At 43.0% G+C, this 18,863-nt stretch overlaps 1 protein-coding gene across 1 annotated transcript; it reads left to right on the top strand.

Annotated features, from left to right (window-relative positions):
• Positions 1-15,240: 15,240 nt before the first annotated feature.
• On the top strand, positions 15,241-16,071 carry LOC147883498 (histone H3.2). Its single transcript, XM_087399432.1, has one exon. The coding sequence runs from the start codon at positions 15,328-15,330 to the stop codon at positions 15,736-15,738; it is 411 nt and encodes a 136-aa protein (XP_087255558.1). The 5' UTR covers positions 15,241-15,327; the 3' UTR covers positions 15,739-16,071.
• Positions 16,072-18,863: the final 2,792 nt, after the last annotated feature.

Consider the following 18,863-nt stretch of genomic DNA (forward strand, 5'->3'; position numbering starts at 1 on the left):
CAGGAGTTGTAGGCATTTAGAGGCTGGCATGAGAGAGCTAGAAAAGTTATGTACTGGCTGTCTATCCCTATTTCAGATTCTATGATTGTGCATATTCAGGATGCAAGCATGCCGAAGGAGGCATGGGATACTTTGACAAAAATGTATAGCACAAATACACAGGCTAGGAAAATGCAGCTCAAGCAGGAGTTGCATAATGTGTAGGGAGAAAATATGAGCATCAATGACTACCACATGAAGGTGAAGAAGATTGCAGATGCACTTGCTTCCATTGGGTCGCCAGTGGAAGATGATGATTTAGTTTCTGTGACCTTGACTGGTCTAGGAAAGGATTATGCATAGTTTTGGACATCCATTGCCATCCGTGAGAATTTTCTTGATTTTGGGGAGTTGATTGCTCTTTTAATTTTTGAAGAGCAGAGAAATGGTGGTGCATCTTCTTTAGGAGGAACTTCAAAAGAAGCTGTCTTCTACTCAAATGCTGGAAGAGGTAGAGGTAGAGGTAGAGCAGGCCCATGGTAGAAATCAGAATATGTAGCAAATTCAAGAAAGCTAGTCCTATGGGGGAGGACGTGGTAACCTTAGAGACAGGGGGAGCCAAAGAGGTTGTGGTGGATAGCAGAGAGGCCAAAATGCAAACAACAATGTTGAATGCTACTATTGTGGTAAAATGGGTCATATGGCTAAAGACTGCTATGAAAAGCTGAATGACATCATGAATGGAAAATTGCAACAAGGCAATTATGCATCCTCTAGTAGACAGGGTGATGACACAAATGATCATTTGTTTATGGTGTAGCACATGACCAATTCTATGACAAGTGTAGAAGAAAGCAATGATGTGTGGTATGTTGACTTAGGTGCATCAATCCACATGATAGGTCATGCAGAATGGATGCAGGATGCAAGGAAAATGGAAAGACCAGGATTTGTGGAGATTGGTGATGACACTACACATCCTATTGTGCAGATTGGTAAAATTCCTTCGTCTATGCAGGATGGGAAAAAGAAATACCTATCTGATGTATTTCATGCTCCAAATATCACCAAGAACTTGGTTTCTATTGGTCAAATGGTTGAGTAGGGCTTGCAGGTCAGATTCAATCCTCATGGATGCTTTGTTAAGGATATGAAAAATAAAGATCGCTTGATAGAAAAAGGGAAAAAGAAGGGCAGGATGTTTACGTTGGATGTGGACATGCTTGAATTGACTGCAGCAATGTTTACACATGGGACCGGTGTAGTTGCAAATATTGATATCTGGCATAAAATGCATTGGTCATGTCAATGTACAATGACTTAAATTAATGCAGGCCCAAAATATTGTTACAGGATTGCCTAAGTTCAAGGTTGCAGAAATGCATAAGGTATGTGAAGCCTGTCAATTTTGGAAAACATGCAAGGAAACCATTTCCTAGACATGTTCAAGAGAGTAAGAGGCCATTAGAATTAATCCACTTTTATGTGTGGACTACTAAAGCTGCATCTATTTGAGGCTATCATTATTTTGTCACTTTTATTGATGACTACAGCAGAAAAGTTTGGGTGTATTTTATGAAAAAGAAAAGTGAAGTGTTTGGGCATTTTAAAGGTATGGTTGAAAAAGAAACAGGCTTGGAAATAAAATGTCTAAGGTTAGATGGAGGGGGAGAGTACCTCTCAAATGAGTTTGCAAGATTCCTACAGGAGCATGGCATAAAGCAACAATATTCATGCAGTCATACCCCACAACAAAATGGACTTGCAGAAAGGAAAAACAGGCATATTGGAGAGGTATCTCGTGCCATGCTCAATGAAAAAGACCTGCCAGATTATTATTGGGATGAAGCAGTTGTTGAGAGTTGTGGTGCCATGAGCACATGTAGAGCAAAGGTATGAGCAAAGGATAAGCTGCCACATGGCATGGAGGAGATATCCCACATGTGAGCAAGCAAATGGATGTAAGTACCCTCACCTATAAAAGGGAGGTTCATTTGAAGTAATATCAATCAAGCACTTTGCACTATCTCAAGATTCTCTTTATGAGTCCAAGCTAATCTATCTTGGAACCTAATTGACTTGAGATACATGTCATGAGCACTCTCTTCATCATGTTTCCACATAGGTTTCATCCACCTTAGAGTGCTCCATAGATCCTGAGGCACACATGTTTTGTCATGGTATCAGAGCTTAGGTCTAGTCTCCTAGGCATGCCTTAAGAACTCATGTTTTCTTCTAGATTAGTTTTAGAGAGATAGTGGTTACCCTTGTTTAGATTTTTGGAAAAGTATGAGAGAATGTGAGTCCTTCTTGAACATTCTCTTGTTGAGTGTTGTGAGCTCTCCCTCCAAGGGAGATCCCCAAGGACTCTAAATCAGCTCTTCTACAAGCAGGCTTTCGAACCTTCAAGGCTCCACACCTCAACTACGGCTACTCTGTGATGACAACTACAGTGCCATAGCTCCTATGCTAGTCACCTCCCAGCCGAGCTCACGATAGCACCTCCCAAGCGGTTGTTGGTGTGCTGCTGGTGTCGATGCAGTAGTCGTAGCTGCAATAGTGATAGTTCTTCTTCTTCTTATGTTGTCGTCACCGTCGTGACGGCCACCATGTCTGGAGGTAGAAGCAACAAAGAAAACAGCCATCACCTCGTTCAGCAAGCCAGGCTCCATAGCCCATTCGATGAGCGCATCCATCAATGGAACCATCGGCTCCCTCATGAGCCCTTCTTCAACGAGAAGGTAGTGCAGCTGCCGCTGCCAACGAGCACAAGGGTAGAGCAATGCAAGGACCTCACGATCTTCATACAAGCTAAGAAGCTGTGACTGCCAGAGACGCACCAAAATGCAATCAGAAGCACCACGCTCAGGAGCAAAAGATGGGCAAACACCCTCTTCATTCTCTGAGAACACCTATGACTAGTTGCTGCTCCAAACAGTGCTACTTCAAGCAACAAGAAGGCTCAAACACCTCTGAGCGGCTCCTACGGCTTCAACAAGACAGCTCTCAATGCCATGGCTCCAACCGTTGACGACGAGCCAGCCTCTTGATATGAACAGCTGCTTCACAGCAACTCTAGCTCTGCTATATTGCAGACGAACTCATCGACCTCATCCAAAGAGCGGTCTACAGCAGCTCCGCCTCCTTTAGCGACTCGAGCTCTTAGTTCTCCTACACATTGGCTGCTAAGTCGAGGCAGAAGCGAAGGATTTGCAAGCTCCTTCCGTGGAGCTGTGCCTGCAACCGCATCAGCAACCTAAATGAGAGCTCTAAGCTCTCCTCTTGTATGCACAGCCAGCCTAGAAGCTCCGTTGTCATCATCGCCATCACGGTCGACAGCAGCTCCGTCGTCGCCTCAAATCTTTTCTTTCTCCAAGGTTCCCTTAGATTGACACGTGGCAGATAATAACTAACCAGGGTTTCTTTGGTTAAATAGGTAACTATGGTTAGGGTAGAATTAGTTAAGTGCCACCCAAGCACAGTCCCTTTGTAAGCACAGTTTGAATTCAGCATGTGAACAGCCTCTGCCACATCATCAAAGGCCCCTCTTCTTCACAAAAGCTTCAACAAGCCATAACTTGCAATCCAGGAAGAATTTGCACACGCTCCAAAAAGGAAAAGTGATCGCCTTTTCAAGCTCTACACGCTTGTTAGATCAGAATCATTGTATGCAATTAGAAACTGCCAATATTGAAAGAATTCAATTGGTAAGACCTTTGCAACAAATGAAAAAGCAACGCATGAATGTAGAAAGCAAGCCCAAAGCACAAGTGCATGAAATGACCATAGCAGAAAGCATGGCATCCACACATAAAGCATCAAGGCACATGGAGGAACAAAGCATCATGCATGAATCTACACCAAGCAAAGAAGGCATCGACATCGACATCGACATCAACACTCAATAGCTATAATGAAGAACAAGCACTATTCAGTAAAACATCAGTAAAATGCTACCATTGTGGAAGGATGGGTCACTATCAAAGTGACTGCAGATTGAAGAACAAACCAAAGTGTCACCATTGCAAGAAGCTGGGACATAAGGAAGAAGATTGCAGATTGAAGAATCAACAAGTCAACCACGTGGAGTCATCATCAAGCCATGAGCCAAAAGGTGACATAAATGGAATGTATTGAAAAGCAAAAACCTTGCCAACCTTGCCTATGTTTTGTAATCAAACCTGACCACCTGAGAGTAGCTATGAAAGCACCCAAGGGAGGTATTGACATGTAAACCACACTTGAACACCTTAAGTAGCAATGCAAGCACTAAGGGGAGGTGATGGAATGTAACTCACATCTGACCACCTTGCAGTAGCCAAAGGATTATGGCACCAAGGGGAGGTGTTGAGAGTTGTGGTGCCATGAGCACATGTAGAGCAAAGGTATGAGCAAAGGATAAGCTGCCACATGGCATGGAGGAGATATCCCACATGTGAGCAAGCAAATGGATGTAAGTACCCTCACCTATAAAAGGGAGGTTCATTTGAAGTAATATCAATCAAGCACTTTGCACTATCTCAAGATTCTCTTTATGAGTCCAAGCTAATCTATCTTGGAACCTAATTGACTTGAGATACATGTCATGAGCACTCTCTTCATCATGTTTCCACATAGGTTTCATCCACCTTAGAGTGCTCCATAGATCCTGAGGCACACATGTTTTGTCAGCAGTTGCTATAGCAGTCTACATAATGAACAGGACTCCCACTGCAGCAATATATGGCATGATGCCAGAGAAGAGGTATACTGGTAGGAAACTAGATATTTCTCATTTGAAAGTTTTTGGTTGCATTGCCTATGTTCATGTGCCCGATGAGTTGAGATCCGAGTTGGATCCAAAAGCTGAGAAGTACATCTTTATTGGTTATTCTCTGCAGCAGAAAGGGTATAGATGCTATAACCCTTCTACTCGTAAGTTTACAGTGAGCAGAGATGTTGTTTTTTATGAGATGAGCAGCTGGTATAAACTAGTAAATGTGATTGATGATGTAGATGCACAAAATGGTAATCCTGCACAAAATTCATAGCAGCAATCACAAAATATTAGTGGACCTGTAGTGTCCTCTAGTAGTGGTTAACATACTTCACCATGGACAGGTAGATTGAGATCAGGAGAATCTCCTCAAAGCAATGCAGATAGTGGTATGCAAGTATCATGAAAGGGAAAAGAGAAAGTAGATTAGCCCATGGTTGATGTGAATGCAGGTCACTCTTATGTGGATGGTGAATCCAATGGCGAGAACAAAGCCTTGATGATGAGTTGGGTATTCCCTCTATTGTTACACCTGGAGTAAGGAAGATAAGGGATGTTTTGAGAGCACCTGGTAGTGAGCCTATTTTGCACAGGTCTACCAGAGTTAAGTATCTTGTGGATAGGCTGATATATGATGGATTTATAGCCATTCACTATGCCTATATGGTCAAAGTGATACAAGAACCAGAACCCACTTCTTTTGAGCAAAAGCCATGGGAAATGAAAAATGGGAGGAAGCCATGGATGAAGAAATGGATGCCTTGGAAGCAAATGCTACATGGGAATTGGTGCCTTTGCCTAAAGACAAGAATGCAATTGGTTGTAAGTGGGTTTATAAGGTGAAGCACAATGTAGATGGTTTTATGAATAGATACAAGGCAAGATTAGTTGTCAAGGGGTATGCACAGACATATGGCATTGATTATGAAGAAACATTCAGTCCCGAACGTAAGCGCAGTCATTGCTATGGCTGCATCAAAGGGATGGTCTTTACATCAGATGGATGTAAAGAATGCTTTCTTGCATGGTGATTTGCAAGAAGGGGTCTATATGGAGTAGCCACCAGGTTATGTGCATGCTGTTCATCCTGAGTTTGTTTGCAGGTTGAAGAAATCCTTGTATGGCTTGAAGCAAGCACCCTAAGCATGGTCTGACAAGATAGGACCGTATCTTGTCACTATTGGCTTTTAGATTTCCAAGGCAGATTTCTCACTTTATGTGAGAAAAATAGAGAAAGTCATTATGCTGGTTGTCATTTATGTTGATGATTTGATCATCATAGGTGATAGTGATGAAGATATCCTTCATGTGAAAATGCTATTGAAGAAGAAGTTTGAGATGAAGGATTTGGGAGAGTTGCGTTACTTCTTGGGCATTGAGGTGATTAGATCCACAAGTGGGATATGGCTCTTGCAGAGGTGGTATGGATTGGACATGCTATCCAAATATGGGATGACAGGCTGTAAGCCTATTTCAGTTCCTTTGGAGCAGAATATGAAGCTGATTTATATGACTATTACCAGGCCAGATTTGAGCTATGTTATTGGGTTGGTAAGTCAATTTATGTAGGCTCCAAGGAAACCGCATTTGGATGCAGTTAGACGCATACTGAGGTATGTGAAGTCCACATTGCAGTATGGACTATTTTATGAGACTGGGGTTCAGATACAATTGCATGCATACACTCATGCTGATTGGCCTGGTAGTATTTTTGATAGACGATCTACCAATGGATATGTGTTCTCTTTTGGGAGTGCTGTAGTCACTTGGAGCAGCAAGAAACAACCTACAGTTGCCTTGTCGAGCACAGAGGCTGAGTATAGGGGTAGGGGTGTAGCAATGGCTGCATGTGAGGCAGCTTGGTTGCATAAGCTACTTTATGATATGCATCAGTCTACAGATGGGCCATTTGTCATTTATTGTGACAACATGAGTAGTATACACTTGGCAAATAACCCAATCTATCATGCTAGAACAAAGCACATTGAGGTGCATTATCACTATGTGTGGGAGAAGGTTCTAGTAGGTTCTAATGATCTAGTTTATGTCAGCACAGAGGATTAGGTAGCTGACATATTCACAAAGGCATTGGGCGTAGAGAAGTTGCATAAGTTCAAAGACCTACTTGGTGTGCAGGAATTGGGATTGAGCTCGAGGGGGAGTGTTGAGATATCAAGCTCCACTCATGATATGCCAGGGTGACCATTGTGCATTTATGTCACCAACTTGTTCGCTGCAGATGCGGTTGGTACACCGCCCATGAATAATAGCTAGATGACAGCTATCTTTATGTACTCTAGTTAGTGGCTCAGTTAGCTTGCCACCTAGGTTAGCCGAGTTTGGTTTGAGACCCACATATAGGGTTCATCTATTCCTTTTGTACTAAGAGAGAGTTCTTTTTGGCTTTCACAACTAAGAAGAAGAAAACTATTTTCAGCCTACACCTTTGTTTGTATTCCCCCATTGTGTATGAGAGAAAGCTGCAAGTGAGACTCCTTACTTCTCTCCCACTCTCTTCACAGATGGCTCATTTTATTCCTGCCAGTAGTGAAGATGTTAAAACTCTAGAATTAGCTAGGCTTATTGTGGAGCATATCTATAGACTGTATGGGCTACTAGCCGGTATTGTTAGTGACCGGGATAGCAAATTTAATAGCCATTTTTGTAGGGCTATGTTTAAGAGGTTAAAAACTTCATTGAATATGAGCACCATGGATCTCATCCACAAAGTGATGGTCAAACTAAAAGGGTCAATTAGATCATTGAGGATATGCTTCGAGCATATATAAGTAAGTGGCAAGCTAATTGGTAACAGTATCTACCCATATTAGAATTTGCATATAACAGTGCCAAATATTCTGCTACGGGTTTTAGTCCATTCATGATGATGTATGGATTTCAACCAAGAGCCCCAATAATAGTGGGACTCAAAAAAGAGAAGGTTCAAGCAGCCAAAGACTTTCTTGAAGATATGAATCCAATGCTTAAGTTAGCTAAAGATCGCATAAGAAGAACTCAGGATAGAGCACAAAGTTATGCAAATCCCCACCGTAGAAAGTTGGAGTTTGAAGTAAATGAGAAAGTCTACCTTAAGGTACCTGAATCTTCATAATCTCTAAAGATAGGTAAATGTTCGAAGTTGTCTCCTAGGTATTGTGGACCATTTACAATACTTAAGAGGATTGGAGAACTTGCTTACAAAGTAGCCTTACCTGAGGGATGTAAAGTACATCCAGTTTTCATGTCAAAATGCTAAAAGTAAAATTAGCAGATGATGATAATCTCATTGGAAATGAAGTCCTAGTTGAACTCATTGAACTTGCATCACTACCACATGAACCAGAAAGAATTTTAGATAAACAAGAAAAAAGAACACGACATACTATATGGCAAGAATGTTTGGTTAAGTGGAAAGATAGATATGAAGAGAGTCCAACATGGGAAAGAGTAATCAATCTCCAAAGGAGGTTTCCCAATTTTGTTTTCGAGGATGTAAACCATTCTTAAGGGGAAGGGAATGTCACGTCAGCCATAATCCCAAAATAGTTTGGTGATTTTCTGGGGAAGTGGGAAACTAGAGGGCTCAACAATGCTTGGTTGATGGGAGCCTAGAGGGTTGGGGACAAGGAACTATCCTAGGCCCTAGCAAGAATGGGGAGTGCAATGCTAAGGCCTAAAGGGCAGAAAGGTACTAAGGTCCTTTATGGACATGTGGCACTCAAGTGGGCTCCAAGTGGCAAGCACTGGGTTTAGGGGAGGTTTCTAGAGAGAGGCTCCATAAAAGGAATAGAGGAGAGGGAACTCAAAACTGTCTAGATGTACGAATGCAAGGATCACTCTAGGAATCAAGGCTAGGTTGTGAATCAGAGAGAACCCTCTTTTGTGGTCTTATTACAATCACAATGATAGATGGAGGCTTTCACCTCCATGAGAGTTCAAAGGTTTAGAAGTGTTGGGATATCTCAAGGTGTATGCCTCAGGCACACCTTATGTTTCTATGTGTGAGTGCTAGAGGCACAGTTAGGTGCCCACAAGCACAGTTAGGTGGTGGAGAGCCACATAGGATGATTGAGAGAATCTAGGAGCAGATTGAGGAGATGATTGTGGAGCTCTGAGGTCATCAGTGATGTCAGTGAGCATGTATGAGGTGCCTACTTAAGGACCTCACTCTTCTTCATTCTACAATGGAAGTAATGCAAGTATTCTGAGTTTGTGTCCACTCTTTGCTTTCCTTTCATCTTTCCAACATGGTATCAGAGCCATTTGATCCCCCTTGAGCCCATTTCTGCCACATCATCATCTTCTTCCTCTTCTTCTTCTTCACCATCTCTCCCTGTTCTTCCAAAAATTTGCTTGAGCTTGTTCTCCTCCAATTCTCACCCATTTCCCACGCCCTTCCAACTGGAGATCCCTCTTGTTGGGGCGAATTTCGGGCTGCAAGCAATTGAAGAACTACACGCTCTGCTAGTCGCCATTGTACGAAAGTCGTCGAATCTTCTTCCTGCGTTTTCTCTGCGCCTGCTCTGTCTTTGTCTAATTCCTTTTAGGGCAAGCTTCTACATCCTAGAGCTACCTTGTGCTGAAATTTGAGTAGCAATGGCTGCATATTGAAGGAGAAAACAAAGAAAAACCAGTCGACTTTGTTCAAGAAGGTGAAGGCGACCTGACGCATATTTTCGCCTCTTCTTCCCAGAGGATCTACTGTGGTATACCAGCTTTCTTTTGCCTCAGAAATCCCCCTTTCTTTTGCTTTGAAGAGTGTGCTATGAGCCCTCCAAGTTCAGCTCTCTAGTTTTGACAGTTTTGACATGCTTTTGAAAATGATGCTACATAAAATGCTACTCTAGCATTTCTGGTCTTTTGAAGTTTTCAATAACTTCACTACAAGTGTTGCTTCAGTTTTGTTTTGACTTGCTAGACCTAGTTGTGATTGGAAAGTGTTTATTTCATCCACTTCTATGAAGCATATAAGAAGAAGCATCATTGTTTGAAATTTGGTCACAAGACTTTGCTACATTAAATGCTTATATTTTGAAGCATTTCAGTTGTTATTCTAAGCCCTGTAAGAGAGAAGACACTGCCCAATACCTGGGTTAGACCCTCTCATGGCTTGCTTATGCAAAATATGTGAAAAGCCAAAACATAAAGCAATGTCTTGTTATGCTACAAAGGATGAAAATGCCAACCTGACTTCCTTGTTGAAGATTGCCAAAACAATGGTTGCCAAAAAGGAAGCAACTACAGAGATCTACCCTCTCATGGCACTTTTATTTGACTCCAAGTACAAGAAAAAGATGAAGGTCAGATACCTAAGATATGCTTCTCTACACAACTATGGAGATGACAAGATAATTGTTCTCTTGAAGGATATGATTTTCAGATCCACTTGTTCTATCATAGTACCATCTTATAAGGCACTAGACACTGCCCATGTGGTAAGACCTTGCCTTGACATGGATATTTTGCCTCCACAAGATGAGGCATCCCATGAAGATTATGCATTTTAAATCATCTCTATGTATGCTCCAGATCTCTCTTTTTATGTCAAGGTACTCAGCCTGGATAGTCCTCCAAAATGAATGAAAATAAACTATTGTGTTTTGTAAACACCTCTCGTCACCTTATGATGTAGGCCATGTGTATGTTTTGCTCCATGGTACCTCCTGCAGACATTGTGTGCATGTACATGTAGGGGAGATAACCATTGGAAGGTCTTTCTGTATCCCTTTTTGTTTACCTTACACCCAAGGGAACCCTTGCTAGCATGAGAACCTAGCCATAGATTTATCCTTGACCACCATGAGATGGCATGAGAAACTATGAGACTAGATGTATCCTTGACATAGCCTGAGGCATTTCCTTGAGGGGCGGTTTGTTGGGATATCTCAAGGTGTATGCCTCAGGCACACCTTATGTTTCTATGTGTGAGTGCTAGAGGCACAGTTAGGTGCCCACAAGCACAGTTAGGTGGTGGAGAGCCACATAGGATGATTGAGAGAATCTAGGAGCAGATTGAGGAGATGATTGTGGAGCTCTGAGGTCATCAGTGATGTTAGTGAGCATGTATGAGGTGCCTACTTAAGGACCTCACTCTTCTTCATTCTACAATGGAAGTAATGCAAGTATTCTGAGTTTGTGTCCACTCTTTGCTTTCCTTTCAGCTTTCCAACAAGAAGGAGATTGCAGGGTTCGAAAGGGGGCAGGGTTGAGAAAGCTATCTAGGGGTTCTGGGGTTCAGAGAGGATTCTAAGGTTTAGGAGGAATCCAGGGTTGAGGAGTGCAGAGCTAGTCTCCCTTGCAACTTCATGAGGTAAAGAGTTGATAATGAGGATTAAGGGAGGAAGGAGGAGATGAAGGGAGGAGGAGAAGGGTGGAGGAGGAGGGTCCCAAATACAGTCAATACAATCATCCCAAATTTTGCTAGCACTCATAAGACATTTCTCCTATAGCCAAGCATGCCTCAACATGATAAGGGTCCGTAATAGTAGCCCGTATCTCCATCTATGCGTGATCTATCCATATATATAGAGTCCATTTATGGAACATTCATAAGTTTGGCTGCACCAAGGATACTCTTTAAAATTCTACTAAGCATGTCTTATAGCCTTGTGTGATTCAGGAGCTATACTTTCCTTCTCTTTGCTCCTCCTCCAAATAGCATTGCTTCAGTTCATTGAGATGATGACGAACATCTATACAGGAGGCGACAAAGATCCTTGTCCATGCCATCCTCTAGATCCTCAGGTGCATGGCGCTGACTCTTTTGTGTGGCATAGATTCATTCTCCAGCTGGTTGCAAGCTCATCATCGTAGGTAGTCTGGTTATAACTCCTTGATCACTTCCTCGGAGGCTCCATATGGGAGATAGCAAGGTAGTGGAACTGTATGTTCGTATGTTCATGTTCAGTGGCCCGTCTTTACATGGGTAATTTAGTTCTAAAACTATGAAAGTCTTGTCAAAGTTAGTGGGGCATGTATGTGTAAGAAAATAATACAATGTCTGTGCTCAACAGATAATAGGATCTCATATGCAAGAGAGAAAAGCTGATAGTATGGAGAATCCAAAAATTGATTAATGTAAAATTGATACAATAGATGGCGTTGCCTCCCAACCATGCGCTCCTATGTGAGAAGCTTCGATGGCGTGCTAGAAACAGTAGAGGACGGAGGCTTGATGCTAAGGAATCAAGGTTGTTGTATCCAGTGATGATAATGGGCTTCATGGGCTTGCTCTTATATAGCCACCAGTCGTAGTCGGTTAGACCCAATTGGGAGACTGACCGAGTCAGCCCAAAACGGTTGACTAGAGGTCGGTCCTGAAATAGGGCCACCGACCACACGTTAGAACCATGGCACAAAATAGAGCAACTAACCTACAGGTACAGTTCGGCCTAGAGCCATCCGAGATAATCTGGGGCTCCAAACGGGCCCCTCAACCCAAGAGTGGGCTACCCTGGGAAATGCTCCGTCTACCCTCTGTGCGGTCAGTCATGGGATGCCTTCCCGCACTTACATGTAGCCTAGTTGGCAGTGTGCCAACTCTATCTGAAGCTATCCAGCCATCAGGCCACACATGACCCCCATCTGGTGTCCAAACTAGGACCTATCGGATAACCAAGCTACTCGAATGCCTTCTCGTCATATGGGGGGCTTATAAGTAGAGCTAGCCGGTTCCTGCATAGTTACACGAGAGTGGAGCATTGATATCTAACCGTATGAGCCTAAGCACAATAGTTGAGTAGCTTGAGAGAATCAGACATCAAAATCCTTCCATCGAGAGTCGTAAACAATATCAACAATGAACACAACAATGCAAACCAAGTAGCTAATTTGGTCTTCATCCATCCAAGACTTTGTAATCCAAAAGAATTCGTCACCATTCATTTGTAAACTCATTCCCTGTCAACTTTTTTAGGCAGACAACAACTGATATTAGCATGTTAGTTGCAAGAAGAAATTAGTGCGATAAATTCAAGTGTTTTGATGATGAAAATGTTTCAATAAATTTGGGTGAATAAATATGTGGATTTCATCTAAGATGTTTGTCCAAGAAGCATGATTGAGGGTGTGGATCTAAGGGTGTTTACACACTACCCCGATTATGGCCATGTCCAAGGCTCATGGACAAGCAAGATTGCCACGATGACTATCCACAGTCGAGATTCATTTCATGCATGGTATTTACTAGAAAAGAATTCGAGGCATGATGCTAGACGTGAGGCATGGGGACGCTCCAAGGCCATAGGGGAAAAGGGAACGTGAGGGAAGAAGCATTAACATAGGTGGGGAAAAAGGATTAAGAGGGGTGGGAATGAAGAGAGGGTCTATGCCATAAGGGGGAAGGGAGAGGGGGAAGAGGAGCATGTACATGATGGGAGGTGGAATGTAGAGATGGAGATATCAAGGGAAGAGAGTCATGCTTTATTTGAAAGGAAAGATGGGGGGGAAATCAAAGTACTAGCTAGGTGGCTTTACAAGAATGAGCGTGTTACATCAAAGAATAGCCCCCTCCTTTTATAGCCAAGAGAGAGGGTCTCTCCCAATAAATGCATCCTCCCACATGCATGGTGTGTGTGGAAAAGTCTCCCATGTGGGCTAGGTGGGTACACACTCTCAATTGTGTGCGACAACCCTTTGCCTCATTTTTCCACATAAATCAAACCCCATATCCCAAGTCTAAGATACTCCCTTGGTCTCCTCCCAATTTCAAACATCTAGGAGGATAAGTGGAGGGTTGGCACAAGAAGCCTTGCCACCTCATCCTACTTTCCCCATTATTTAACTTGCATTCTTTGACTATCTACACCCCCCCCACCTGGGCCTAACCTACATGGAGGGAATAATCCAATATAATATCCATCTCCACCTATTTTATATTACTTCCCCCATGGTCCTTGGGCCATGTCTCACTAAATGCAGGCATCGGGCCGCCTAGGTGGAAGGGTGGCACATGGAGGAACCATGCCACCTTACAATTTAATAATATAACTACCATGGATTATGTACAACACACCTTATGGGTCCTCTTACGTGGAAGGGTGGCACATGGTCATGCCCTGCCACCTCAACCCTGGGCCCTATGCACAGCATATTTTATTATACTATTGCCACACATACAAGCACACACATATATTTATGCCTTTTACCTTGGTCAAATTTATCCATAAAAATGGGTAGCAGCCATAGTGTGTAAATGCCCTAAACTTCCTCTTTAATCATCAATGGAAGTGTACCCTATTGGATCTCTAGTTTTTCCAAGCTCACAATCACAAGAATATGACCAGAGTGGGATTGAATGAAATGTCAAGTAGACCACGAATTGTGATAGCTGCTAAAGTTGTAGTTGCAAACACACTCCTATGCTTTGTATGTTCATGCTCAGGCAGATCGAAAACTCATGCCAACTATGGAGCTTTATTGGGTCCTTACTCACTCAAGGATCATTATAGAATGACAATAGTGGTACTTATCTAGGGAAGCGTCAATGGAAACATTTCTTTTTTGCCACCTTGTCTCCCCTTCTGTGGGATGATTATGCAAGAGTTGCATTAGGATTAAGCTTAAAGGCATGTGCAGGACAACCTTTCATGTGGCAACACAGGAGCTATGCAAGCCCTTGAAGAATTATTTCCAATCTACAAGGTGCCATGTATTGAATGCAAATTGCTATGTTCCCAAGGAAGGATAATTCCTTGGTCTTACAATTTTCAAAGAGGAAAGATGGCAACTCTCCTCCCGCATGAACATGTGGTTGTTTGATAAGTGCAATGTGCTCTATGTGCCAAATGCAAATTGCAAAATCTGATTATTGTGTACTAATATGCATGTAAAAGTATTTCATTATTTCCTTTACACAATGCTCTCTTCTTTCTTGACACAACTGCCTACCTGGATCTAGTTTGGTAGAGCTTAGGATTAGTGCCCACGAGGACAGAGATGTGCGTTTGGTGCGAGTCCCCTGAAGCCCTAAGTCAATTCTCCCTCATGAACCAGCCACTGCAACCAAGGAGAGTCTTCAATGCATTCTGTGGACCAGCTAACGACACGTGCAGGGAGCTGCATTGTTGCTTTATTGGATGGGCAGAGGCTCTCGAGTGTTGGAGGAGCATAAAAGACAATGGGGAGAGCCAAATGGCAATCCCCGACGGGTTGGATGTGAAATGGAGCACAAACGCTCAAATTTTGCGACGTCCAAAAAAAACGGAGGTGCCAATTTGAGCAACAATGGCGCTCCATCCCTGCAATGAAATTCGTGTGAGCTACATGAGTGGCACATCCTTGCATCGAAATTCGTGCGAGCTACATGAGTGGCCCAGTGGCGGGGAAGTGTTGCCCTTGGATGTGCACCGAGCCAAGGAAAGGCATTTTGGGGGGGGGGAGGATCAAGGAAGCATGCAAAAGAATTCAAATTTGGAACTTACAAAATTCAAAAATCTTAATCATGATCGTCAACTACAAAAGGATGAGCTCGCCATCTCTGAGCTTCACCTGATCTTCTCGCCATAGCTCGCTGTCGTGCTTGAATCGTCTTCGTTTCTTAGCTCGTTGTTGTGCTTGAATCATCTTCGTTTCTGCTCTTTTGCATCTTCTCCATGGCTCGTACCAAACAGACTGCCCGTAAATCCACTGGTGGTAAAGCCCCCCGCAAGCAGCTCGCCACCAAAGCTGCTCGTAAATCCGCCCCTGCCACTGGTGGCGTCAAGAAACCTCACCGCTTCCGCCCTGGTACCGTTGCCCTCCGTGAGATCCGTAAATACCAGAAAAGCACCGAGCTCCTCATCCGTAAGCTTCCCTTCCAACGCCTCGTCAGAGAAATCGCCCAAGACTTCAAGACCGACCTTCGCTTCCAGAGTTCCGCCGTCCTTGCCCTTCAAGAGGCTGCTGAGGCCTACCTCGTTGGTCTCTTTGAGGATACCAACCTGTGCGCGATTCATGCCAAGAGGGTTACAATCATGCCCAAGGATATCCAGCTTGCTCGCAGAATCAGAGGTGAAAGGGCTTAGGCTCTGGTGAACGGATTCTCCATTACGGTGTATTTGTACACCACCACTGCTTTGGGTCTCGTCTGCTCTATTCAATTGGTGGGCTGTTTGAATAATGGTATTGTTGGAGTCCTTATTCCCCAGAGATTTGAGAGCGCCGTGACCTGGTCTGAGGCGTAGATTTGTAGGCGATGGGGAGCTCGAAATTGCTAATGCGTATGGCTGATTTTGTAAATTAGTGGCTTTTTAAGGTTACGATTTTCTGGATATCTGAGCTCAGGTGAAGCCTCTAACCTGAAAAATCCTCTTCGTTGTGACATGGCAGTCGCTGTACGCAACGTCTGTTAATGGTTCCATCTGTCGTTAGTACTGTACTTCCGAATGGATTGTCCCTCGTGCTGTTCTGTGTTTTGTCTTTAAAAATGTAGAAGTCCTACCCAAAATTCAATGTAGGTTCTGCGGTGTCCATTTGCAGTTTCTGGTGTCCATCGTATAATGCTCTTTTCCATCTTCTTATGCCTTTGTCAATGAGCGAGCTGGATCTTTCCTTTCGTGTTTACCTCTGATGCTTATAGGTTGTCAGTTTTGCATCATATTGGAATCCCTCCACATATTCGACTTTGGAGCAGCTTGACTTCATCAACAATGTTTTAACCCTTCTGGTAACGTTCGAGTCTCACCGTACTAGCACCGATCAGTAGCAATCGTGCAAGTCATTGTAGGGACCGGGAGAAAAGGCCAAAGTACGATAAAAGGATGTATTAGATGGACACAGGTTACAACCGCCCCAGGCGAAACCGCTGGTTTAACTTATGAACCTCTTCAAATTCTCCCCTTGCTCTGGGCTTACGTAACTATCAAATTCTTGAAACAGATCCATAGGTACTTTTAGAAGGTTGGAAATTCTCATCCGGATTGATGAGGGCTGTGCAGGTGGAGAAGTTGGTAAAGGGATGTCCTTGTTCGAATCGGCGAGGGGAGCTCACATGTTAGTCGAAAGGTGAAGGAGAGAGGGATGTCCTCAAATGCAACTAGAGATGCTAGCAAATGGCCTCTGGCTCAACCTTCTTTGCTTTGGAATCGGCGGGGGGATAGGAGCTTCATAGTCATCTATCTTGACATTTCTGCTTGTACAGGATGCTTTAGAATGGGTTGTTCACTCCGATGCAAATCTTTGGTTGAATCGCCTTCATCTGTTGGACTTTTTGGGGAAGTTTGCTTGTGGTTGTTCCTTCCGATGCAAGCCAAGGGTCCTTTGACTATTAAAAGTCGAGCATTTCTGATTCCAAGATTTATCGATATTGGATTAGATTGATCGTCAAGTATTTGTGAGTTTTTGTCAATATCGAACTCATCTCACTATTCTTAGCCTTCCCGGTTTGAATCGAGTTCAACTCTGTAGCGTTTTATTTGCAATTGGAGTGTGAGCCTTGATTGTTTGGCATTGCCCTTCCATTTTACACTCCCATAGTGGTAAGCTCATTCAACTTCCAGCCTTCTGGTTGCTGCACCATTCCTTGTAAATCCTGGTTGTTTGGGATTGGTCTCTTAAAATGTAACCCTGAGTGTTCATCCGATGAAGATGCTGTTAAGCTAAATATATGTAATCCGATCTACACAAATAAGCCGTGCTTAGCGCGCGCATGATCAATCAGCGCTCTCTAACTGATCCATATATCTTCGTTTTCGTATCTCACAGCGTCTTCCGCTCCTCTTTGCAACGCACTCTTTTCCTCTTCTCCTACCTGTGGGCATGCATTCATTCCTCTTTGTATTTCTAGCCTCTCCTCTCTCAACAGATGCCGCTCACGAGGTAAAAAGTTAACATTCCGTTTAATCTCCTTAGTACTGTCGAGGAAGAGTCTCGTGTTATAGAACAAGTTATAGCAGGTTTGATACTACGTCTCGTGTGGGTGAGGGGATAATCGACATACTTCGGCAAAACATTGATGTTCAATCCTCGCAACGGTCCTTCAAGCTCTTCAAGTACGTTGGGGAACTGCAATAAAAGGAAGCTCCTTTGAGATCGTGGGGGCATGCCATGTGGAGGGCCTTTGCATGCAAGGAAGAGTGGTGGCATTGCTTGCCTCATGGCACCTTTCTCTATTAGAAATATAGAGATAGAGATAGAGATAGAGAGAGAGATAGAGAAGAGAGAGATGAGATAAGGGAGGTTCTCAAAGGTAGGAAATTTGATGAGATATTGGTAGAGTTTTTGTAGTGAATAAAAATACTAAAAGGGCTTCCTTGCATGGGCTAGTAGGGTTCAATGACAACTAGAAACACGAATTTAGAATGTTCCCATGAGGTGATAGCCTTGTTAGTCCAACATTCCAATGGTAGCCCAAAATTCTAGTTTTCATAGTTTTGGCTTAGCATTGAGCTATTGAAATGTTTTATAGATTCTCTAATGTTTTGTTGGATTGTTGGCCAATTAGGATGGAGTAGATAGTCTCAATCAATGCTTCACCTTTACTTCAACCTTTGCATTAAATTGTCCTCTCTTTCATTCCAACATATGGATGTGAACTCTTAAAATGGGGGAGCACTCTAAGATGACTAGTTTGAATTGTTGATCACCATCATTAATGATTGACATGATGTTGGTCTTATGCTTCATATTTTGGGTAAATTCACAATAAGATGGATTTTTGATTGAGATAACTTCATTGAACTTTGTGAGTTCTCTTGCTTAGATTGTTAGCATGGTTAAGCTAAAACCCATGTTTTTGAATCGTTGAGGGCCTCACAAGCATTTTGCTTGAGGTGGTGAGATTATAGTCAAAAGTTGCCCAACTCATTAAGGTGCAGTTTTAGGACTTCAAAGGGACAAAGGATGATGACCCCTATAGTCACTTGCTGCAAGCTTTTCTTTGAGTGTTTGCCATTAATAGAACTACAACCAAAGAAGAGTATGAATTGTTTCTCATGCACCTTGGTAAAGATTGTGCAAAGGTGTTTCAACAAATGTTAATTGAGTATTGCTTAGATTGGCATCATATGTTAGAGTCTTTTCTAAGATAATTTTGATAAGAGATTAATGAGGAGGGCATCCACATCAAGATCAATGATTTGAAATAGACACTCTTGTGGGTGATGAGGGGGTCCCCATCATCATAGTCAAATTAAAGAAGTCAAAAGTCTAG

This window comes from Dipteris shenzhenensis, chromosome 28, assembly GCF_047967505.1.
Source record: "Dipteris shenzhenensis isolate YYH24624 ecotype China chromosome 28, Dip_SZ_1.0, whole genome shotgun sequence".
In the NCBI taxonomy this organism is placed as follows: domain Eukaryota; kingdom Viridiplantae; phylum Streptophyta; class Polypodiopsida; order Gleicheniales; family Dipteridaceae; genus Dipteris; species Dipteris shenzhenensis.